The 26,093-nt window shown below is 45.9% G+C and overlaps 1 protein-coding gene across 2 annotated transcripts in view; it reads right to left on the reverse strand.

Annotated features, from left to right (window-relative positions):
• PRR5L (proline rich 5 like) overlaps positions 1–26,093 on the reverse strand; it is an 80,450-nt gene that overhangs the window by 36,736 nt on the left and 17,621 nt on the right. For both annotated transcript variants that reach the window (XR_009009188.1, XM_007181084.3), the window contains exons 2-4: positions 24,366–24,653; positions 22,628–22,708; positions 7,516–7,564 (exon numbers count right to left, since the gene is read on the reverse strand). Coding sequence is in view for 1 of the 2 variants with exons in the window: in XM_007181084.3 (XP_007181146.2) it covers positions 7,516–7,564; positions 22,628–22,708; positions 24,366–24,529 (294 nt within the window). In the remaining variant the exon portion in view is untranslated. The remainder of the gene's footprint in view (positions 1–7,515; positions 7,565–22,627; positions 22,709–24,365; positions 24,654–26,093) is intronic.

Consider the following 26,093-nt stretch of genomic DNA (forward strand, 5'->3'; position numbering starts at 1 on the left):
AATGATGCTATTCCCACACAGGGTAGGAATTCTGTAAATGCTTAAGGCTTCTAGCCACCTGTCGCTTCTAATGCTTTAGCAGTGACGATAATAATGAGAATACAAAGAATGACGGTGGAGTTTTTTATTGGTTTTTACTCTTTGTCAGGCACTGTATTATACCCTTCTCATGCATTATCTCACTTTACCTTTGCCACAAACGTATCCCCTTTATACAGATGAAGAAACTGAGGTTCAGAGAAGCAACTAGCAAATGGGAGACCAGAGTTTGCACCCAGGTTGGCTGGAATCCAAAGCCCAAATCTTTCCCCGAGGATATTACTCTGGTTTACTTCAACAATGATTAAAAAAATACTAAGGTGAACAGGTATCATTCATTCACTGCTCACTTTTTGTACAAAGCACTTGATATACGTCATCTCATCTAGTAACTGCATCAACCTTTTGAAGTAGGTACTATGATTACAACTAGATCACCACTAAGAAGACTGAGGTTCAGAGAGGTTAAGTAACATGCCTACAGTCACACAGCCAGTAAGTGTTGTAGCAAGGACTGGGATCCAGACCTTCCTGGCAGAAAGGCTGGTGCTTTTAGGCATCACACTCTTCTGCCCTATCAGTTGGAGAGGTTTGCAGTGCCCTTGCCCACAAGGGAAAGTAGATGAGATCCATTCGGTTCAGATACTGGGGGAAGTTGGCTTGGCAATTTCAGGCCATGTAACTGGGTTCCACCAAAGCTTCCATCCAGCTGGGTCATTGCTGCTGCCCAATCCTGCTACTAGCTTCTCAACTTCCGCCTCTCCAAAAGTACTTTCCTGGGGTCTCCCTCTCCACTATCCATATGTGAGGTCTGGCAAGGCATACACCTGGCTCCCAGGTGGATGCTATTCCCAAATGAGACATTCTTTCCCATCCCAGAGGTGTCTGGCAGCATGTCACTCTGCCTACTGAGAACTTGTATTAACCAATAATTCCATTCTAGGCATTTGTTTCCAGGGATAGCAATGTCTGCAAAAGTTGCTGTTGTTGGCACCAAGCCAGTGATGGAAATCATGGGCCACCTCCATTTTTTTTCTCTTCTGTAACTTTGAAAGTACAGCCATCATCTCTTAGGATGTCTACATTTCCTGTGAACCTGGATGCCTTCCTAGATAAGCAACAAAAAGTCTTATACACACAACTGACCCCCCAGGACCAGAGAGTTCTTAATAAACCAGTCCTGGGGTGTGTGTGTGGGTGTGATGAGACCAGAGAGAAAGCCCCAGATGGTGAATGAAGAAAATTTGAAACTTGGTACAAGTTTAATCTTCATTTAGCACCATTTCACTGGTAAAAGGGTAAAATTCACTAAAAGGGTGAATTTGGGCTTTTTTCAAAGTTATTTTACAAGGAAGCAGGAAAATAGTCCCATGTCTGTTTTGCTGGATACTAAAAAAATAAAATTAAATAAAATTTAAAAGCACTGAAATTTCTCTTCTCTGGGGTTTTCAGGGGATATCTTCAGGGCATTTTTAACATTTAAAGTATAATCCAAAAGATTTTCTTCTGTGGCCAGATGGCCTGGGTTTGATCTCCGCTCTACCTTTTACTAGCTGTATGATTGTGGATAACCTTCCTTTACCCAGGTTCAGCTGCAGTATGTGCTAAACGGTAATAATGAATTTTCCTCATCAGCTGTCAGGAGGAATACATGACTTAGTGCAGGAAGGATGCTTAGAGCAGTTCTCAGACTTGAGCACACATGAGAATCACAGAGGACTTGCTAAAACACAGGCTGCTGGGCCACAGTCCCCTCAGTTTCTGACTCAGTTTATCTGAGGTGGGGCCTGAGAATTTGCTTTTCTGACACATTCTCAGGTGACGCTGAAGACGCAGGTCCAGGGACCACACTTTGAGAACCAACTGCTCAGAACTGTTGAACAATGCCTGGCACATAAATGTTAGAAAATATTAGCTGTTACAATGATGGTTATTTTTGTCTTCCTTATAGCTGTGAAACAGCCTCCGAGCAAGGTCGCCCGTTGCTTTCCAAGTCTAACAAATATTTCTCAGACCTCCCACCTCGGTCTTTACTTCTTGTGGCCACTGAGTTGCTGGATGTTTCCAGTATTTGGATGTTTCCACTTTTCCAGCATCTACCCCTGCCTTCCATCCCTCCCCCCAGTGGTTCCCTAAACCTGTCTCCTGCCATTTCTGGCCTAGTCTACTTGGAAGTCACCCAATTTCATCCATAATGGGTTCCTGAAAACACATACCCATGTGGACCTAGACACTTACATGATATCAGGGGGAGTTCTGTTCCCACAGAGCCAAAAAGGATGATAAAATCCCAAATTACACCTCATTTTCAGAGCTAGTCTTCAGGTGATATATTTGCAGCATTTGGTACCTACATGTTCCCTTCTTAACAACTGAATGTGTAATAACCTCAGTCCAATGAGGCTGAAGAGTTGCCATTTCAGCATACCCATTGATTTCCATCCTTCTCTCAATTATACTAAGATCTGTGGTTATCAATTTCAAGACTCATTTTTCCATTTATCTTCATAAAATTGCAGGAAAGTCCAATAAAAATATTCAAATAATTGCATAAAATTCAAGTAACTGCCGAGGAGATTAAGTATGGCAAAGAGGGCAGCCTGAAACATCCAGGGGTCCTCCTGGCAGCCCCCAGACTAGCACCTTTTCTCTCCCCTCTCAACAGCCAAGGGGGAGCTTTAGGCCACCCCAATGTTCACAGACACCCCAAGGCCTCTCTTCCAAGTACTGGCCAAACCCAAGATGCAACTTCTAACGACCTTCTCACCTAAAGACATCATCCTCTCCCCTCTTGCCTGTCTCCTCACTGGAGCCCAGCTCCTCTTGTTCAAAGCCCCTCTGTATACTGGTCCCAATTTTACCTTCAAAGCAGAGTATATGGGAATTGTGCCTTACTACCTTCTGCCCACCTAATTATCTCTTTTCCCATTTTGGGAATCCCGTTTGTTTTAGAAGCCTTCGCAGGTGGATTAAAGAAGATTGTTATTTAATAATCTTAAAGAATTAAGATAATCTTTAAGATTATTATTAATCTTAAATAATAAGATTATTGTTAATAATAAAGATGAATAATCTTAAAGAATAGTAAAGATTATACTGGGCCTGTTTTTAAGCCTTTACCATCCACTCAGGGTTTCAGTTAACACGATGCTGTGTGTTTCCTATACGGATGCATCTACCTCCCTGCACTTCAGTTTCAAACTCCATGGTGACCAGGATGCTTCCATGGGTCTCTCCTTCAGCTCCCTGCCACATGCCACATGCCCTTAATGAATCTTCTCTGATAATGATGAGCTAAGGGGATAGTGGCCTCTTGTGACTGCCACCGATACGAGCAGTAGATGGAAACCTTTACATCAAACCTTTACATCATCCGTGCCCTACTGACAAGCATGGTGGCCACATTTCCCCTTTTCTTAGGTACTATCTTATTCAAAGCCACTGTGTACACACTGAGTCTCTGTATCAAGCAAAACTCTAGTTCCACCAAAAATAATTTAACTTTCTGGGCTTGGGGAAAAGCTTTCAATAGACACAACACAGCCAGCAGATGCAGAAGCACAGAAAGTATGATCTGCCACCTCTCCCATCCCCATGCCCCGAACCACCAAGGCACCTAATCAGGTAAGAGAAAAATGAGCATTTCCTGTCAACCATTTCCAAAGATAAAAGAAACCAATTATCCCGCAGAGCTGTCTCTAGGATATAGAGTTCCTGTCGGAAACCCCAATTTTCCTTGCGGGTGCAATTCAAAACAGACGGAGGAAAAAGGAAAATCAATACTGGAAATGTCAAAGATTTTTCTGGCCGCTGTCTTATGGAAATCTATCTGTGCTTTTGTCAGTCAAACAGCCTGTCTTCTCTGTGTCCAGACACAAGATAAGCACCATCTTTCCGCCTGCTCTGCCCCTGCCCTCACCTCGGGTCATTTTCATTATTCTTCACTGAAGACAACCTTTCTGTGAGTCTTTCTTCAAAGCTACAAAATGAGAATGTTCGCTTTCAAAAGCGGAGCCACGTGGGGCTTCCCTGGTGGTGCAGTGGTTGAGAGTCTGCCTGCCAATGCAGGGGACACGGGTTCGAGCCCTGGTCTGGGAAGATCCCACATGCCGCGGAGCAACTGGGCCCGTGAGCCACAATTACTGAGCCTGTGCTCCGCAGCAAGAGAGGCCGCGATAGTGAGAGGCCTGTGCACCGCGATGAAGAGTGGCCCCCGCTTGCCACAACTGGAGAAAGCCCTCGCACAGAAACGAAGACCCAACACAGCCAAAAATAAATAAAAAATAAATAAATTTAAAAAAAAAAAAAAGCAACCTTCCGGTATTCTCAAAAACAGAAAAGGGGAAAATTATTTTAAAAAAGCGGAGCCACGGTGATGCCTTTTACAAGTAGTAATCTCTGGGGTGGCGGGTCTGGGTCCCAGGAGACAGACCTCATTGCTGAGTCCAGATGTCCAGGCCGGGGGGCGGCCATCTCATCCTCCACACGGAGGAACCCACTCGTCACCTTCCCCAACAGCCACGTCCATGGCATTTGGGTCTTACCTGCCCACACCCCTGGTTCCGTTCCTCACTTGTCCCCAGACCTTCCTCCCTCCTCCTTGCTGGAGGAATGTTCTTTCTGGAGCCCATTCTGACTTTCCCTCTTGAAACTACCTCTGATAGTTGAGTGTGAAGGCTAAGGTCACCTCTATCAGCCTTGCCTCCTGGATTTCCCTCTTTATCTGAAAAGCTCTTCTTGGTGTGGCTTTGAAACCAGCCCATTTTCAAGGGTGCCTAGCGAAGGACTTTCCAAACCTGAGTCTCTCTTGAACCACCTTCACCACTTGGTCACAGCCAGGGCCACGTACACTATTATTCTTTGTATACTATTTTTCTTCAATCGATCCACATTTTAAAAACATAAATATGTTTATAAAAGAAACCACAGCAACACCATTTACCATAAATAGAATGTATCTCAAGGATCAACTCAATGCCAACAAAATGATGTTATGTAATCCTAATTAGACACTGCTTCTAGCTGAAGACACTAATTTTGAAACCTGCTCTCTCTTCCTTAAGAGGGATCACCAAGTCTTGCAGAAGTGTAACAGACACAAGGGCCCAAACCAAGACTCTCCCTGGCACAATCAGAAGTGCTAAAGGAAAATAAGGAAAGGAAACACTTACCACAAAGGCGAATGTTATTTAATACCATTGTGTGCAACTCCTAAAATCTCTCATGTATCTGTGGTGGACAACCCCTCCCTCTCTCCCAATAAAGTTTATTGAGCATCTACTATGTGCTAGGTAATTTCTAGGGACTGGAGAACCAAACACATTTTAAAAAAGGCTCTGTGCCCACATGAGACGTAAAACCTACATTTTAATAAACAGTGTCTAGGATAGGCTTTTCTCCAGTCTAGCACCTTAAACTAAGGAAAAACCCAGATTCAAAACTGTGAAAACCAGTTCAGACCCCACACCCCCAGAAAGAGACTCAATATTCACCAAGCAGTTTCTCTGATTAAGCACTCGATAAAAAATGACATGTGGTTACCAGCTGTTAAGTGTCTGGCATACTTTGTAAGCAGCACTTACTGCCCCCAAAACCTCAGGGCTTTCCAGATAAATAAATCCCCACCCAAATGCCCTTCCCCACCCATCCGAGGGGTAGCCCCCAAAGCCAAGACATGACTGACATTTCAAACTTGACTGAAACCACACAGAACCCTGTCTATTTTAAATGTCAATGAGGAAGGCAGCTGGGCTGGCAGGTTTCACCAGGAGGGATTGAAAAACCACTTCTCTGTAGTTGGATTTAAAACTCAATCACTAGAGACAGCAAGAGAAGAGAGTGAGGACAAGATTGACCTTTGAGTCAAGGGCAACTGAAATGATTCACATTTGTGACTAATTATCTCTTTTTTAATCTTTGTCCCTCCCTAGACAGGGGTTTTCTTTCAAGCAGCTGAGACATTTGACCTGATTGAATTCCAGGCTTCTGCTGGGTCTTGCTTTGTCCAGATTTAGAGTGGCCAAGTGGTCATTTTCTGGTGTGTGTGGGTGTGTGTGTGCGTGTGAGAGAGAAACAACTGACATTTGTCATTCTTTTAAAGTGCACATAAAAGTTTTAGCTTCCTGATTTATGGAAAGAAAATGGAAGGATGCCTGTGTTGTTTTTAAAAGCTAAAAACTCTTTAAACTGTCTTAAAAGTATGCTCACCTGGGATACAGAATAATATCACCAACCTGAAACCAATTTATTATGGATTTTTTTTTATGTCACCTTCCCATTAAAAGGGATGGATTACACTTTAGAATAACAAATATGTATACAGTTGACCCTTGAACAACGCGAGGGGTTAGGGGCACCAACCCTCCGTGTAGTCGAGAATCTGCATATAATTTATAGTTGACCCTCCGTATCTGAGGTTTTTTTGTATCCACAGATTCAACCAACCATGGATCCTGCAGTACTATAGTATTGACTATTGAAAAAATCTGTGTGGGGACTTCCCGCCACGTGTCTTTGGATGGAGTCAGGAAGGCATCTCTGAGTCAGTGGATTAGAAACCATCCTGACTGCACCTGGAATCTTGAACTCCTTAGCTGCATGACAACAGTGTCTAGGCAGGAGGGATGTTAGCTTATCTGATTCAATTCTATCTTTAACAGAACAGACCGAGAGGCTTAGTGACAAGAAAGAACTTGGCTGAAGGGACATAGCATTACACTCAATTAGGTACCATACACGGAGTGGGAGGGAAGTGGGAGGGAATGGCACTAGGAAAGCAGTTCTCAAAGTGTGGTTTGGGGTCCCCTGAGGGATCCCCCAGACCTTTTCCACACGGTCAAAACGATTTCCTTAACAACACTAAGCTGTTATTTGCCTTGCATCCTCCGTGAGTGTACTGTGGAATTTTCCAGAGACGAGGTGCAATATTTTCCAGACGGGCAATATCACAATAGACTGACTATGAAGCAGATATGAGGATCCGGTCTGCAGGCAGAGATTTGCAGACATATAAAACAATACCACTCTCCTATTTTTTTATTTTCAAAAAGTTATTTTTCATAAAAATGCCATTTATGCTAACATGTATTAGGTTTATTATTTGAATGAATTAAGGCACACAGTAAATTTTCTCAGGCTTAATTTCTAATATGGTGAAAATGCATAGATAACCCAAACAAATGATCATTTTTAAGAGTGTAAAGGGGTCCTTGAGACCAAAAAGCCTGAGAACCGCTGTCTGAGGCTATAGTCTCCATAAGAGCAGGGACCACGCTTGCCCTGTACGCCTCCACTGCCACTGCACTGCAGTGCCCAGCACATAGTAGGGCTGCACTGCAATGCCCAGCACGTAGTAGGAACTCGGGATACATAATTTTGGATGTTGAAGGCATGTCCAGGTGTACAGTATCTGTCACCCCTTTAGGTACATGTACCCATGTGCACAATATAACACATGCTCAGACCCACACAGCTTACCTGAAAATAGTCTGTAATGAACGATCCAAGTTCACTCTTCAGCAGCCGCCTGGAAAGAGAGAAAAACCGTCAAGCAGCCCTTGATGCTATAGCTCCTGGAGTTCACGGATGCGTGGTGAATTGCCGTGCTCACCAGTGGCACAGGGGCCGAGGCCAGGCCTGAGCAGGAAGTGTGTTTTCCTAGGCCCTAGTAATACCCCACCCCCACCAAGGTCATTAGGGAATTGGGGCGCATGGAACTCCTAGAAGGCATCTGCTCCTTAGTTCACATTTACAGATAAAGCATCTCAAGAGGGCAGCCACAGGAGATCCCAATTCTAACAGAGGTGGAGGCAGGCAGGGGCACCTGGCTTCATGTGCAGCAAAAAATAAGGAAGAGAAAGGCCATGGTTTTGTAATCCCCCCGGCATTTGCAGACTTTACGGTTTAAAATGCATTCTTCATACATTCTTCACCCAAGGATTGTAAAGTATGTGTGTGTGTTGGGGAGCAATTATTATCTCTCGTGTATAGATAAAGAAATTGAGGCTCAGAGAGGTCTCCCAAATAAGTCAGTGGCAGAGTTAAGATTCAAACCCAGACCTTCTGCAAATTCAACATCTCTTTGCATAACCCTACCCAGTCTCGCCTCCAAATCCATCGGAGACATTGAGCTTGGTGCCATGGTTTCGGTGGCCTTACTGCCCATCCCAAAGGGAATTAAAAGTCCTTCAAGGGAGAACAGATCGATTTTATTATCCAGCACGAACATTTATTCAGCTGCTCTTTATGAGCCGGACGTTGTTCTAGCACCAGGCTTGCCGAAGTGAACAAGACAGGCGAGGTCTCTGCTCTCAAGGAGCTTACATCCTTGGGGGGAGGGGTGTGGAGAGCCAGCAGGTTAGTCGATACACTCCCGAGGTAAGTGCAAAGAGTCTTAAGTGCTTAAAAAATAAAAATAAAAAATGGTGGTATTGGCAGCAGACCTCCTTCTCCCTGAGAGAAATCATGGGACTATCCCTACTGCTCTTTCTTTAATTTGATCCAAATAAGGTGAGGAAACTAAAACCAAGAATCCAGGGAAAAAAAGTCTTCAGGACTTCCAATAATTTCATTTATGCATCCCACCGGACACAGTTACTGAAGAGCAAACACTCAAGCTTCTGACAACACCTGCTGGGTTTTAACTCCTCAAAAAATGCATTCTCACGTGTCGCTGTAGGATAAACAGGAAGTTACAACAACATGTCACAATGTGCAGAAGATAGACACAATAAGACTGAGTCACAAGAAGAAGAAACATCCATGATCTAAATTTCTGCACCAGAAAGAGCCCTGGAAAGCTGAAAACTCATGCTGAGCAAGGAAAATACCTTCCTTTTCCCAGGACAGAAAATGTATCTGTGGTGGACACTGCATTTTGAGATCCAAGTGAATGGCAGGCTCTCGGAAGGCCATCCCATCCACAGAACCCAGGGGTTCACCCAGATGTGGGTGGGTCTGACAGAGACAGGGAAGCCTTCATCGGTCACTGGGCCAAGAGCAGGTGGGTTGTGGCTGGTCTTCGAGGCCAGAGGCTTCGCTCAGACGGGACACAGAAATCAAGTGGGCAGCCCCAGAGGGAGGTCCTGAAACAGGAAGAGGCAGGGAGGCTGCTTCTGGCTGCTGGAAAGAGAAGCACCTCCCAACAAAGTCTTCATGGCTACTGGGAAGTCTCAAAGCCATAGGTGAAGAAGCCAAGCTTCATCAAAAAGTGGAAAAACAAGTCATCATAATGGGCTACTACTAACAGAGTTTCTTAAGCATATCTTGGGCACTCACAATGTTGAGGGGTCAACACAGCTCTGAGACTAACATGCACGCTATGGAATTGGTGTCCCGAGGAAGCCACGCTGGGAGGACACTGTGTTCATGTAGACGCTTCAGGTAAAATGGAAAGAGACACAGAGGTCGTCAGTACAGGTAAGCCTTCAGGGTCAAGAGCTATGGAAACCCACTTGGAGCAAGGCGGAGGGGTAACAATCGTGAACTGAGGCTGGACGTGATTAGACAAGTGGTACCCCGGGAGCATCGTGATGCTACACAACTGAGGAATCCAAGAGGTCTCCTCCCCTACCTATCAGGGAGGGCAGAAAGGCTGCAGACCGCAGTGACAGGAACGGTACATCACCCTTATGTTACAGCCGGGACTGCAGCAAGCCCCGGCCAAGGCCAGAATTCTGCAGAGCATTACAGGAAGACAAAGCTTGAGGTAGAAATCAGCTGATAAAGGAGCAGAGGTTAAAGAGTGAACTTGTTGCAACTGCCAAGACAAAGGCATAGCAAAAAGGACCCAGAAGCTAGCAGCAGCCATACCAGGGGCAGCAAGATGGTGATGGATAAGAATAAAGAAGCAGGATATGAAGAGGTGCTCCCACCACACTGATAAGAGTGGTCCTCAGTCCTTTACTGAAGCGGAACCAGACACAGGTGTGGCAATCTGCTTTATATATGTTAAATGTAATAGACTATAACCAGGTATTGTAAGAGAATTCCATGTTTAAAACCCTCTCTACTAGGTATTGTTGTACAGAATCATCAGAACAGAATAGACCCTAGCTGATCATTTAAGCCAACATTCTATTGTCCTGGGTGGGTAAATCAGTAAGCTGCCCTGTTCCTTACAAAATCCTGTCTTATTTGTGTCTGCACATGTTATGAGTTAGACAAGGTCAATACATACATGTACAGCTCTTCTGCTGCGGTGAAATATGGAATCAACGTAAATGTGCACCAATAAAGTGCTCATAAAAACCTGGTTCAGGGCTTCCCTGGTGGCGCAGTGGTTGAGAATCTGCCTGCTAATGCAGGGGACACGGGTTCGAGCCCTGGTCTGGGAAGATCCCACATGCCACGGAGCAACTGGGCCCGTGAGCCACAACTACTCAGCCTGCGCGTCTGGAGCCTGTGCTCCGCAACAAGAGAGGCCGCGATAGTGAAGAGGCCCGCGCACCACGATGAAGAGTGGCCCCCGCTTGCCACAACTAGAGAAAGCCCTCGCACAGAAACGAAGACCCAACACAGCCGAAAATAAATATAAAAATAAATAAATAAATAAAATATTTTTTTAAAAAAACAAAACCTGGTTCATTCATACAATGAAGTTCTAAGTAGCCATAAAAAAACAAAAGGGAATAAGGAAGTGCTCTTAAGTAATGATATGAAAATATCTACATTACGTTAAGTCAAAAAGAAGCAAGATGCAGAACAGTGTGTATAATGTGCTACCTTGTGAAACGGGAAGAGAAAATATATGTATTTTTTATTTACACGATAGCAACAAATTCACTTGTCTAATCTGCTCTAACTTGCTGTTCTGTCATAGCTATGATTTGGTTTCCAAGAGGCCCTTTGAACTGAAATATACAGTACCTTGATTTTTAAACACACAAAACACACATGCATTTTCAAAATTATATGTAAATGCACTGGGTTGTGTCTCCTCCTCTCCGTCTTCCCAAGTAGGAGGCTGGAGAAGGTTGAAGCTGTTACTGGAAATTAAGTAGGGCAACAAAACACTTTAGCAAACTTTATCCCCTGAAGTTGGGAAACGCTGTGCTAGAAACACCAAACCACCTCGTTAGACCCCAGTCTGTGGACCTCGTATAAAGTGTCAAGTATCCCCAGCTGCTTTTCCACAAATATTCCTCATATATGCGTAAAGAAGCTCTGGAAGAATAACCAATAAACTACTGTAATAAAAGTTATCTTTGGCAGGGGAGTAGGAGCTGGGTCTCTGGAGTACAAGGGAGGGAGATTCTTCAATGTATATCTCGTTATATATGTAAATTTTTAGTACACTGTGAACACATCCTACTCAAAAACATTAAAAAAATTTTTTTTAATTAACAATAACCACCATCAGGGTTACCAACAGATGGCTTGAGGCCAAGAAGGAATTGTGGGAGTGCGTTCCCACATCAAGGGCACAATATCAGGAAGCAGACTGTCCTAGGGGAACAGAGAATCCCACAAGTCCTGAGAATCTTCCAATGCAAACCCACCCCAGGCTGGTAACCCGAGAACTTAATGCAGAGAGAGGGGGGTGAGGAGAGGGCAGAGCTGGCCCAGCCAAGCTGAGAACAATCTGCGGCTGAGTCACAGTGCAAGATCCACCATCTATTTCTATATTCTGTGTTTACTCTGCTTGCACTTGGTTTACAAGGAAAGGGTACTTCTCAGAAACTCTACCCTGGTCTTAGCTGAACTGAGAGAAAGGGATTTTCCGCCCCCCTACCTTGAGGTACCATCTCCAGGGGGAATTCATCAGTAGCTTCCCTCCAAAACAGGAAAGGGTGACTGATAGAACATCGGGACCCCATGAGTTAATTCATCGAATCACAAACGTTTACTGAAAACCTACTCTGTGTCAGATGTGGTGTGAGGTGCTAGGAGAGAAGGATGCAAGAGCTCAGACAATGACTCCTCCCCATTGGGACCCCTCTCTCAGGAGACAGGGGTACCATCTTGTCCAAAAAAATGGAAAGTATCAAGGCATTATGGATGCACAGACCTAAATTCACAGAGGGACCACTCACCCTAGAACCTTCCTCACTACATTTGCCAGTTTAGCTTATAAAGCACGAGAAAGAAGAGAAAAGCAGAAGAAAGACAACAGAATCAAAGAGCCCGTGCCTTGTGGTTCCCTAGATACAGAAGAGATGGAAATCCTGATTCCCGAAACCTAGGACATATGTTCCTACTGGGCACAGAGGCACAGAACCTGGCAGCCTTCCTTCCACTTTTTCCATCCTTTCCTAGGGTATCTTCTCAGGAAACAGGATAGTAATTACATATTGGAGCAAATAATAATAATAAACAAAAAACAAATTGCTCCTAGGATGGAGCCTAGCTTTTATTCCCAATTAAAGTTTACTGAGCACTTACTAAGTGCCAGGCACCATTGTCAACAACGTGTATGTATTTCCTCATTTATGCTTAAAAACAAAACTGTTTTTTATACACAAGAAAATGGAACTGCAGAGGTTACTGAGGAGGGCATGCAGCAAGCTCAGGATGGAGAGGAGAGAAGTCTCACTGAATGTGAGGGTCTGGAGGCAGCTGCCTGGGTCTGAAGCCTGTGGTCAGCAGTAACCTTTGCAAGTTAACTGTACAGTTTAGTCCCTTGTACCTGTTTCCTCAACTGGAATTTGGGGATAGTAAGGGTAGCCACTCCACAGGATTATTGTAAGGGCTAAACGAATTAATCCTTGAACGGTGAGTTCCTAGAACAGAGCCCGGCATACAGCAAGGCTCGCCAAGTGTCACCACCACCATCATCACCACCATCATGACCATGGTCACCACCACCACCACCACCAACATCACCACCACCATCATCACCACCATCATGACCATGATCACCACCACCATCACCACCATCATCATCATCACTGCCACCACCATCACCACCATCATCACCATCACCACCACCACCACCATCACCACCACCACCACCAACATCACCACCACCACCACCACCATCATCACCACCAACACCATCATCAACATCACCACCATCACCACCATCATCATCACCACCATCACCACCATCAGCTATTGAGCTAGAAAGAGAAGGAAGTGGGGACCTGAGAGTAATGGGAAGTGAATGCTTATGTGGGACTCAACCCAAAAGGGAAATGGGGCATGAAGTTCAGTCAGAAGCCAAAAGGGCGGTAATAAGGAGAAATGCGGAACCACTCACAGGCTGATCTGTACTATCTCACCCCCTTTTCCTCCAGGCTGACTGGGTGAGACACCGCCCCAGATGACAGGATTTCCTGTTATTACACAGACCGTCATCTCACCCCGCACCATCTTGTCAACTCAACTTCCCACTTCTGTGGGCTTGAAGGTAAACGAGGCACAGCCCAAGCTGGATTCTAGCTGGTTACGAGGTACAGGGAGGACCAGATGGCAGGCAGGGAATGGAGTGGCAGAAATGATGTAGAGAAATCACCTTAGATGCGAGCCACAGTCTCTCTTGTGCACAGGGAAAGCCCCAAGGCAGCAAAATCCCAAAGGATAATGAAACAGCTTGGAGACAGGTGCCACAGGGCTAAAGTTTAGCCAGCACGAGTGGGGAAACCATATCAGTTGCAAAGTATTTCTGTGCCATTTGGCAATCAGGGGCTGCCGCAAGTACCCAGGTCCTTTGGTGGGATCTAGCCAGACGTCCTCATGGTCTAGGAACAGCAGGGGGCCTCAGGGTCCTGTGCCTGACGCTATAGCTCGTCAGTCAGTGCCTGTCCAACCTGATCATTAAATCCTCCTGAGACCACCCACCTCGCTTCTGCAATAGGACACGTTTCAAGGAGGTGGCGTCTTTTTTTTTTTTTTTAATTTTATTTATTTATTTATTTATGGCTGTGTTGGGTCTTCGTTTCCGTGCGAGGGCTTTCTCCATTTGCGGCAAGCGGGGGCCACTCTTCATCGCGGTGCGCGGCCTCTCACCATCGCGGCCTCTCCCGTCGCGGAGCACAGGCACCAGACGCGCAGGCTCAGTAGTTGTGGCTCACGGGCCCAGCCGCTCCGCGGCATGTGGGATCTTCCCAGACCAGGGCTCGAACCCGTGTCCCCTGCACTGGCAGGCGGATTAGCAGTAACACAGGGAAACATCCCTTTCCTCTGCTGGCCCATTCTATGGGGACCCATCGGAGGTTGTGTGCATAACTCAGATAAAATTCTAGGATCCTGACACCTCTCTGTTTTCTGCACCCCAGCGGGTGGCAGTGGGGACAGTGAAAAAGATGGAGAAAACCAACAAAAAGCATTTCCAGAGTTCCTAATTATGTCGCATGTACTATGCTAAGCGGATGGCACAAAGCATCTTGAATTCTCCAGTAGCCTCTAAGGTAGGAATTTATTTTGCAGATGAGGCAACTGATGCTCAGAGCCTCCCCTGAGGCCACACACAGGCAGATCCCAACTCAAACAGAGGCCCGCCTGAACATCAAGCAGTGCTACCCCCATCCCCACAGGGGCAGGCAGGTAAGGTGAGTGAGGGAAGCAGACGGGCACGGACAGTGGGGCTGCAGCAAACTCCACTGAAGCCAGCAGCCAGGCCTCGCTCCCACTGACCACTTCCAGATGCAGCGTTGCCCAATGTAAACCTTCCAGAGAGGGCTGGATCTTTAGGTGGGATGTCCAGATTTCCAAACACTGTGCAGGCCGACCCCCTCATGGGCCAACCCTGGAGGTTTCTGATTCGCTACTTCCCTTCAACTCTGCTTCCTGCCCCCAAAGATGAGTTTGTTTCTCAACTAGAGCAGACACAAGATATCAACACACGGCCAGGCAGAGCGGCCTGGGCCGAAAAGAGAAGATCCCGCCTGCAGGCCTCCCAAACGAGGGTCCTCAGAAGACAGTGCCCCACTCATTTGATGATCTGCTCATGAATCTACATCCAGGAGCATCAGGCCTAAATCTGGACGATGCCAGGCATGTGCCTCTTGCAGCCCACTTACTGTGTGTTGAGGAACACGGGAGGCTCAAGTTAAAGTCCCAGGTCAGCTACTAACTAGCTCTGCGACTCTGGGCAAGTTATTCCAGTCATCTGTGCCTCTATTTCCTCATCTGTAAGATAGGGATACAGTGGCACTCGGCTCACAGGGGCGTGGTGAGTTTTACAAGAGTTAACACACAGAGCCTGGCATGCACTAAATAGATGTTCTGCTGACGTCTACTGTTATTATTACCTCACAGAATCTTGACTCAGACTGGTCCCTTCTGCCAGCCCGTGGGCTCCATCCGGGCTCTCCTCTCCTCTCCTCCCCTCCCAGCTCTGCCCGCAGCTGTGGGTCCCAGTACAGTCAACAGACACCCTCACGGAGCTGGAAGCATCTGACGTGGAGCTCCCTTCCGGGCCTCAGACAGCCAACTGACTCAGAACCAGGATGTTTCAACTCCGACCTGTCAGAGACCAAGCTCGATTCTTGGTATCTCCTCTTTCCTTGAAAATCTCTGGGGTTTCCTTCATGACACCTCCCTCCCAACAAGAACAGAAGCAGGGTGGTTGGAAAGAGAAGGAAAATGCGAGTTTCCTGCCTCAGGCCAGCTGCAGATAACTCATCTCTGGTTTCCGGAAACCTCATCTCTGAGCATTTATTTCTGCTGAGAAAAAAAAAAAAAATCCCCCCCAGGAAGAAGGAGGGGTGAAAGGGTATGGAGAGAGTAGTGGCAAGATTTTTATATCCTCACTTGCCCTTTCTACCTGATTCCCACCTGCTCATCCTGCAGATTTCAAAGGAGGCATGGCTTTCTCCCAAATTTAATCCTGTGCCCAGCCCCTCACACTCCCCAGCACTCTGGGTTCTGCCACCACCCCATTTAGAACATCCTATGATAACTGCCTATTCAGTCCCAACTCTCACTCTGCCGTTAAGTTCCCCAAGAGCAAGAACAACCCACCTCAATGGCTGCCCCAGAACCTGGCCCAGTACCTGGCAGAGTCCACAAATATTCACTGACTAAATGAAGAAAAGCATCAATGACCCCTCCCTCTACACGTACCCCCCACTCCCACCAGCCAACCAAAAAGTGAAAGCACTTTTAAGAAACTACTTGCATAGGTTCTTATAAGAACCAGTACAAATAAATCATAGCTTTCTCATGCTTTCCTTTCTATCATCAGTGGAATAGTTGCCGAAAGGCATGTTTAGCAAGAGCATGCTTGTGTGTCAGAGTTTGGCCACTCTTGTTCCTGGGAAAGCTCGTGAAACCCGAACCTCTAACAGAGACTTGTGCCCACTGCCAAGATGCAGCCACATTAGAATTGAGGCTGGAGAGGGGCGTTCAAAACCACGTCGATGCCCCGTAGAGAATTTAAACCAAGAAGACGCTCAGGTCCAGCCCACACCAGTGCAGACAGACACTCAGGGCAGGCAGAATTGTAGACTGTGATGACGAGGGAGTTCACTAGAATATGTCTATTCTGAGGGGTCATTTTCAATAGAAAAGATCCTGATTTATGGTCTTCATATTGACAGACCATGAGCCCTGACTTTAATTTGGGGAAAATCGGCCACTTGATTGAGGTATGACATTCCTGATGAATTTGTTCTTAAAAGGTCTCCGCACCTAAATAGACATTTCTCCACCTAAGACATACAGATGACCAAGAAGCACATAAAAAGCTGTTCAACATCACTAATTACTAGAGAAATGCAAATCAATACTACAATGAGGTATCACCTCACACCAGTTAGAATGGGCATCATCAGAAAATCTACAAACAACATATGCTGGAGAGGGTGTGGAGAAAAGGGAACCCTCTTGCACTGTTGGTGGGAATGTAAATTGATACAGCCACTATGGAGAACTGTATGGAGGTTCCTTAAAAAACTAAAAATAGAACTACCATATGACCCAGCAATCCCACTACTGGGCATATACCCAGAGAAAACCATAATTCAAAAAGACACATGCACCCCAATGTTCATTGCAGCACTATTTACAATAGCCAGGTCATGGAAGCAACCTAAATGCCCATCGACAGATGAATGGATAAAGAAGATGTGGTACATATATACAATGGAATATTACTCAGCCATAAAAAGGAACGAAATTGGGTCATTTGTTGAGACATGGATGGATCTAGAGACTGTCATACAGAGTGAAGTAAGTCAAAAAGAGAAAAACAAATATCGTATATTAACGCATATATGTGGAACCTAGAAAAATGGTACAGATGAACCGGTTTGCAGGGCAGAAGTTGAGACACAGATGTAGAGAACAAATGTATGGACACCAAGAGGGGAAAGTGGCGGGGGGTGGGGGTGGGGGTGGGATGAATTGGGCAATTGGGACTGACATGTATACACTGATGTGGATAAAACTGATGACTAATGAGAACCTGCTGTATAAAAAAATAAATAAAATAAAATTCAAAAAAAAAACTAATGAGGAAATAAATGCTAATGAGAAATGGGGTTAAGATCATGTGGAGTTAGATGACAAAAATCCTATATCCTGGCTTCTGCATCAGGAGGTAAACTGGCTCACTGTGAGCAAAAGTTGTTTTTAAATTAATATTTAAGAAAAAGCATGAAATTTCGGACTGCTAATTTTACCATAATTACCATGCATGTTATCATAAATGTCCTTATATTTTTAACCTGTTTAATTTATTATTTTTGTAAAAAACCTTTGTGTAAATTTGGTGATCCAGAAATATGTGCAATTAACAGCAAAGGCGATAGTGAAGGACTCGTAACTCCATCCATAGGGTATGGACAATGTATCAATAGCATACTCTGTTATGTTCTTTCAACAGCTATATAAATATACCAGTGAGATTAGACCACCACTTCCAGGGTTGTGTTCAGAAGCATATCTGTTCTTGGCAATAATAATGGGTAGCGTGAGAACCACATTTCCATTGTTAGCTTGAGGAACACTATATAAGGAGTCTTCTTGTTTTCTAAAACACATAATATACACAAGCATCTTGTATCCTTTAAGTTGCTAATTAATGTGGACACAAGTGCATGGAAAGGCATTATCTCTGTACCTCCAATAACTTTCATTTAAATAAAAATGCAAACTATGGCTGGACACTTTCCAGTCTTTTTTTCAAAAAAAAAAAAGGTCTCTTCATCCTTCTCTTGATCTAGTAATGTGTTTTAGAAGTTGACCATCCTTAGTCCAGAGCTCTTCCTCAGAGATACCCCAAAGTCTATCTGCTTAAGTTTAAACTGAAGTTCATTTTCAAGACATGGAGACACGTCTTAGAAGAAAAGATCAATTGTTTGTAACGACTGCATTTCAGGACCCAGTTATATAAAACTTACCTTCCTGGTCATCCTTTGCATTGACTAGTATTTACACGAATTCACATTTCCCAGGGAACTCACTAACTAACTCCACAGTTAGAAAGATGGCCAGGGCTGGCTGGTGTGACCGGGGAAAGCTGATTTAGGCTTTGACATTGGACTTGGATAATCCATCAAAGTTTATTACTGTTTGGCTGGAGTAGAATGAAGAACTGAGAGAGTCATTTCCTCTTGTTCTTTCCTCTGCAGAAAGGAGAAACAGCTGGCTCTCCTTGTAAGAACTTAGCCTCACCCACACTTCCAGGCCAGCACATTCTTGGAAGGGCCTGTCCTGGACCTCTCTAGTTCAAAGTCAGCTCACCTCATCCAAACAGCTAGAGAACTTTGTATACAGTACTGTTCATGGGGCAATTCATCACACTGCCCTGTGCTCTCACGCATGGTACTCAGCCAGCATTTATCACTTTATTATTGCTCAATTTTCACAATAGGAATAATAATGGCTAACATCTATTCGGCACCGGATCTTGTAATAATGACATTTTTAGCATTATCTTAGACCTCCCAACCACTATGAGGTTCATGTCATTATTATCCCCGTTTCATAAAAGAAAAAACAGAGATTGATAAATGAAGTAACTTGCCCATGTCACACAGCTGGTCTAATCTTGAGCCCTAGTCTCTCTGAATCCAAAAGCTACTCTCTTAAGAAGTTAAACTATTCTCTTGAATCTGGCAGGGATCTTCTTGCACATAGAACTGTCATAATTGATTGAAAAATGGGCTTGAGATTAATAGCCTTCTCTCCTTTGGCATCTTCTTCCCTCATCCCTACCGCCTCTGCCCCTCACCCCACCTGGTCGGGCCTCAACGCTGGTGAGTTTGCCGTTGTGTTCTGCGAACAGGTCTTTTCACAGGAAAAAGAGAGTGAAGAAAAACCAAAACCTGTCTATTTAAATGTAACCAGAGAGTAGTATGTCTGTTTTGGTGTCTTAATTACTAAAATAAAGGCAGCTGTGTTTATTTCCATGTTGGCTCTTGCAGACATGGGTTCACTTTATTTAACTTGGGACGACCAGGTCATACATATGCCTGGGACGTGTTTCATGTTCTCAGTTATACTCTGAGTGTCTGTGCTGGGAAAGCCCATCTCCGTTCTAACCACCATCCTAAAGAAGGACAGAGGGTAGACGGTCCAGGACATGGTCATCGAAGCTCTGGTTTTTGACAGCTTTGAGTTATTCTGGGCTCAATTCACATTCGGGCAATTAGTTTCAAACCCCAACCATATGTGTTTCTCACTAGCCTGCAAATTGCCCAAAACATAGAGAGGAACATCCAACAGCCCCCGCTAAACCCAATACTGGAAAGGAGTGTTGGAGGAGTGCTGTGATCCTTGGAGGGGTGTTAAGAATCACAGCACATGGTAGAGATGGAGTCCCGGAGGCCTTGGGAAAGGAACAATGGCAGAAAGAAAGATCAAGACCATTGGCTTAACACTTCTTCCAGCCTAGAAACTCCCTCTCTGACACTACGATATAGTGCAAAGAGCACAGATTCCACTGGGGACTGAATTGTGTCCCCTCACCCCCCAAATTCATATGTTGAAGCCCTACACCCACAATGTAACACTATTTGGAGATGGGGCCTTTGGGAAGTAATTAGGTTCTGATGAGGTCATGAAGGTAGGACCCCCCTCAACACTCATGCTGGGATTAGCCCTTCTTATGAAGGGACACCAGAGAGCTTGCTCTCTCCCCGTCCTGTACACAAAGAGGCCGTGCGAGGACACAGCAAGATGGCGGCCAGGAAGAGCGCTCTCACCAGGAACCCAATCTGCCAGCACCTTGACCTTGGACTTCCCAGTTTCCAGAACAGTGAGAAATAAACATCTATCGCTTAAGCCTCCCAGTCTATGGTTACAAAAACCATTCGGCAGCCTGAGCAAACTAACATAGGTGTCTACGTCAGACAGGGGTTCACATCCTGACTCTATCGTTCATAGCTGCGTGACCTTGCACAAGCTATTTTGTTTCTCTTGCCCATCATTTTGTGGATAAACTATGCACTGAGAACAATGATTGTCTCTCAAGACGGTGAGGAGGGTTGAATATGATGTATGTGAAAGGTGCCTGGCACTTTTCCTGGCACCTCCATCCAAGTCAGCTCCCTTCTCCCCCACCTGGGTGTCCTTAGCGCTAGAATGTGGGACACGACACCCCATCAGCGATGCCACCCCATGTATGCTATGGCCGATCTCATGAATGGGCAGCCCGTTGGTCAAATTCAGCCCACAGATGTGTTTTGTTTGGCCTGTACCAATGTTTGGGGACATTTGGATTACTTATCAACATTTAAAAGACAGAAAATTTCACATAAAAATCTCAATTTCTGGTTCTTCTTGAGAAATAAGATGGTATGTCACTGGACCTGCATTGTTCCGGGCAGGAGGGATCCCCTTGGACAGAGGGTGAGCTCTCATCTCCACTCTCCAGGCTGGCTTCACCCACTTAGACCTGCTGGGTACCTGCGGACTTCTGAGTGAGCAGCCCGGGGTTAACAGGGCTGTTGAAATCTAGCGTGGCCTGTATTTTTCCTAGCTGTCCACAAAGGTTTTAAGTACAATTTCAGGATCAGTCCCCTGATGTGAGGAACAATTAGCATGTTCCTGAGTCACCGTTTTATTTATTTATACGTCTATTGTGAGCTAAGGAACGTTCACGGAAGAGACCGAGATCTTAGTTCTTGGAGTAAGATTCAGCTCTTGCAAGCTGGGAGGTTGGCCGACCCAGCTTTGTCCTTGTCACTCAACATCTCAGGGCCTCAGTTTCCTCCTCTGTAAAAGGAGGGCTTGGGTGAGATGATCTCTATTGTCTTTTTCCATATTTGTGTAATTATTAGGTGAAATTCAAGTGCCTGGCTAGAAATTTAACACAACTCTGTTTTCTTCCGAGCTCTAAAGGTTTTAATGAAAGCAGAGCTCTTAAGACACCTCACTGCCCCTTAACACAGGTCTTAACTAAATGTAAACAAGACCTGAATAATGGCCTTGTTTAATGTTCTGCCCATTCCAGGGTTGGGTCTTCACCCTTGATGTTCTGCACTTAACACACCCAAGAGGAATGAACACCAGGACATTAAAAGACCTGATGTTCAACCTCCTGTCCCGGGAGACCTCGGGGCTCTGGGCCCTGCTTGCCTCTCTGCCCTCATTTCACCAAAACACAAACCCAACCGCACCACCACCCAACCTCCAGTACTCTGCGCATGTGGGCCTTCTTTCAGTTCCTTGCTCATTGCTACCACTGGACCTTTGCACGTGCAGTTGCCCCCACCTGGAGCCCTCTTCATCTAGTTAATTCCCACCGATCCTTCGGATGACAGCACAAGTGTCACATCGCCATTCCTGGCCTCCTTGGCAAGATCAAGTCCTACTAACATACACTTTCATCACATCAGCTGTGTTGTAGTAGCCGTCACAGGTGCATTATTACAGTTTTACATGTGTGATCAGTTGACTAATGATTATCTCCTCAACTGAATATAAATTGCAGGAGAGCAGGGGCCACATCTGTCTTTGCTCATTGTTCTTTCCAGTGCCTGGCTAATAGGGAGGCACTCATATATCTGACGAATGAATGAACAAGTAGCGGACACTACTGGGAAGATTCTCGAAGACATTAAACTCCTCAAGGACCATGTCTTATTGAGGGTTTCATCACCAAAACCTAACAGCAATGACAGTAACGATGATGATAAGAGCTCCAAGTACCAAATACTTGGTGTGTTCCAACCCTGTTCTTACAGACTATTTATGTAGTAACTCAATAACTCACAAGAATCTTGTGCATTGGAAGTAGGTGCATTTCCTATCTCCGTTTCACAGAAGAGGAAACCAAGGCACAAAGAAGTTGACAAGCTACTTAGTAAAAGGAAGAATAGTAATAAAATCCTAAGCAGTCTGCTACCAACTGCTAGGCCATCCTTGCCTAATACGGCACCTAATAATCAAGCGGGGCACAAGAAATGTTTACAGAATAAATGGCAGCTACCAGATGTCAACCCTCTACCCCCTGCACCCCAGTGACCCAAACATACATTATACACATGGACAAATGGATGAGCCCTCTCTGGAGCAGAAGTCTAGACAGATCAGGGCCTCAGAACTTAACGGTTACAAGAGTCTCATTAAAGCCAACAGAAGCAGCAATAGGAACCAAGCAGAAAACAGAACTTAAGGTAAAGCTCCTGGGGGTGGGGTAGCCCCTTCCACCCCAGCTCAGGCCCATGGTGGGAGGGTCCCGGCCTGGCCAGCCACATACCTGATGTTTTCGTTCAGTGTGTAGAGCTCATTGCTTTGCAAGCCGCCCCCTTTAAAGACATTGATCACGGCAGTCTGGACACTGCAGGGAAATAGAAACGACCCCTGGTGAGTGGATCTGTCTCCCCGGGGCCATTTCCACAAGCAGCTCAGAGCTGAAGGTGGGTGGAAGGGCCGGGAAGCCTGTGGCACAAACACTTCCATCTGAGGGTCCTTGGAGAGGAAGGGAGACTGAGGCCAGGAAGACCCAAAAGTAGGCCCTCTCCCACCCCCGTACTTTCTCACAAGCTGGCAGCCCTGCTGGGGAGCAGCCTTAATGAAGGGCAGGCAGTGGGATCTGCTCTCAGGAAAGTGCGTGGCCACCACCGCTGGGCCTGAAAGAATCCCCAGTGGCATTACCTGCAAGCAGGAGCTGACCCAGGTCTGGGGTTCTTTCACTTAGGAGACCTGTCTTCACAGGGCAGCCTGGACACCCAGGGCCAATAGGAAAGGATAATTCCTTGCCTTTTTTTAATTTTTAATTTAAAAAATTGTTCAAATATGGATTTTAATTGTCCTTGCCTTTTAATAGTACCCTCTGGGAAGAACTCCAGCAGGGCTGGCCTCACTTCCCCTTCCACTCCCACTCCTGCCACTGTCTAGGCAGAAGAGTTAATCCATTGAGGGGCCCAGGTAAGTCTTGACTCCACGTCCTCTGGACCCCAGCCCAACATTTCAGCAAGGAGCTGATCACAAGCTTGTCTTTACCAAGGGTTCCAGGCCTTTTTAAATGAACAAGCCTCCATTTAACATCAAAACATTTCGGACACCCCCTCCCTCCCCATCATAAGGGTTGGGCATTCATTGGAAAAATCCATAATGATCCAAATGACAAAGAATTCCATAATGCTTTAAAATAATGATGCATTGATTTATCCAAAGAGGAACCACACAGATTTGAAAAACAGCTCAGAGAAGGGCGAGACATAGAACGGATTCAGTCTCTACGCAGTGCTGGGTGCACAAAAGTTCAGCGGGACGCCTTACAAAGGCTAAGTGTCTCCTCTCCCAGCCACCTGTGGCTCCCAGGTATGGGTCACCCCTGGTTTACGCTGCTTAGTTAGCTTTTCACAGATGCTGTCTTAGCGCTCCAAATAGGTAACAGGTGACTTGAGGTTACTTATATGTTCCCACCCCCGGGTCCTCTTACAATTGACGTGTGACTGATGGGCATGAACGGTAACTGTAAGTTCACATCCAACTGTCCCGGGCTGGTTAACTGACTCTGAGAGCCCAGAGGCCCCCAGTGGTCCGCTTTCCCTTTACTAAAACAAGGAAAGCTGGGGAGAGGGAGGGGGAGAGGGACAAATTAGGAGTATGGGATTCACAAACTCCTATACATAAAATAAATAAGCAACAAGGATTTACTGTATAGCACAGGGAACTATATTCAATATCTTGGAATAACCTATAATGGAACACAATCAGAAAAAAAAAATAACTGAATCACTACGCTGTGCACCTGAAACTAACACAACATTGTAAATCAACTATACTTCAATAAAAAAAGAAAAAATATATTTTTAAAAAAAGGAAAGCTAACGGATACAGTTGCTGTAGGGAAAAGCACTCTCTTCATCAATCACCTCTATACTCACGACCTTCTGGAGCTGAGATCTCAGGAGATGCTGAAGCTCAGCCAGCCCCTGGCCCTGCTCTGGTGCTGGCGGTGCCCCTCTGCCCGCCCGTGCCTCCTGTACCTGTTCCAGGCCGAGTTGGAGCTCAGCTGCAGAGCCTGGCGGGCTGCCTGGAAGCGGGGCAGGTCGCTGAGCGCCGGGGAGCTCATGAAGCGCGGTCTGGGCCTGCGGAAAGAGCCCATCTTGGGGAACTCGACAGGCAGGCTGGGGGCGAAGCCACGGGTCATAAGTCCAGGTGAGGGGACGGCTTCTCCTCTGGACCTGAAGGTTCCGACTGCCCACCCAGAGGGCTTCTCCCAGGACTGCTTTCTGGCCCTCAGGCTTTCTCAAAACCACAACGTTAGCCAACACCTGAAAAGAGAGGGCAGCTTTTGTTGAAAAATGCCTAGGCTGAGCAGACCCCATCTTGGAGGAAGTTGGCTGGGGCTTCCTGGCCAAACTATCCTAAAAACAATTCCAGGACCCCACAGCACTGTCTATACCCTGCAGGGTCCCATTCACAAGTGTTTACAGGCCTCTTGTTAGTTATAACAGTGTGGTCACTTCCCAAAATGGGAAGCCAGCGACAGCGGGTTGAGGCCAGTCCTACAGAAAAGTGATTTCTAAGCTGTACTTGACTGTGGTTCCCAGGCACGCTCATCAGAGTTCGGGTGCTGGCTGGGTTTCTGTAGACCCCACGATGCTGTGCGTTAAGAGATGGCTTTTTAAAAAATGGAGAACACAAGAGCTCCTTGTCCCGGCACTGAAGACCGTCCGTGACACGCCCTGACCACGGCAGCCCATGCGTATCGCTCAGTATTTCCCAAAGCGTCAGTGCCATTTCACTCAGGCTCATCTCCTCACCCTCTCTTACCTGCTGTTCATTCATTCATTCCATCAGAACATATTTATTGCTTACTATTTATTAACCATGTGAGCTGTGGAGCATCCAAAGATTTCTAAGACCTAGTCCCTGCCTTCCAGAGGCTCATGGTGTATGGGAAGATGACTGGTCATGTATTTGTTCACACAATAAATATTTATTGAGCACCTACTATGCTCCAGGCACTCAGGTACTGGGGATACAATGGTGGCCCTGGAGAATGTGGTCCCTGCCCCATGGAGCTTACAACTGGCCGGCAATGTTCCATGCCAGGCTGACTCCCTCCCAGGCTTTTGATTGTATCTACCGTTTCCCTTGCCCAGAACCCCCTCCCTCTTCCTCTCTGCTTGTCTAAATCTAATCTACCCTGAAGGGTTGGGTTCAAGGATACTGTCTCCTGGAAACCTTTAAGGCTTCATGGTTAATGGCAGAGACTTTGAGTGAATCTGGATTTGAGTCTTAACAAGGCCACTCCCAAGTTGTGTGACTTTGAGCTCATTAAGTCTGAGAGTCCACACCTGTTAGCACTGCCAACTTCCCAGGACTGATGAGAGAGGAAATGAGATGGTGTGACATGCCCAGCAGAACAGCAGACCCAAGGCTCTCAAGCATCAGCTGTCTCTGTTCAAGACTCACCTCTTTCTTTCCTCGGCACTTTTGAACCTGTCATTTCAGTCTTTTAATCTTTAGTGAGCCTCAAGTCCAAACTGACGACTTAAAGTGAGTTTTGAAACTGGTCAGAGTGAAGGACAGAAGGAAACCACCAAAGGTCATAGTTACTTTTTCCTTCCAAGGCTTTAAGGTTTAGCCCAGAAGTATTCTCACTGGCACCTGTCTCACCAGCTTACTCTGCTATGACCCCGAAAACAATGCTGAAAGAAGACGACTTTCCAGCCATAAGTGCCAACTTTCAGGTTGGCAGGAGGAGT

Source organism: Balaenoptera acutorostrata, chromosome 9, assembly GCF_949987535.1.
Source record: "Balaenoptera acutorostrata chromosome 9, mBalAcu1.1, whole genome shotgun sequence".
Taxonomy (NCBI): Eukaryota; Metazoa; Chordata; class Mammalia; order Artiodactyla; family Balaenopteridae; genus Balaenoptera; species Balaenoptera acutorostrata.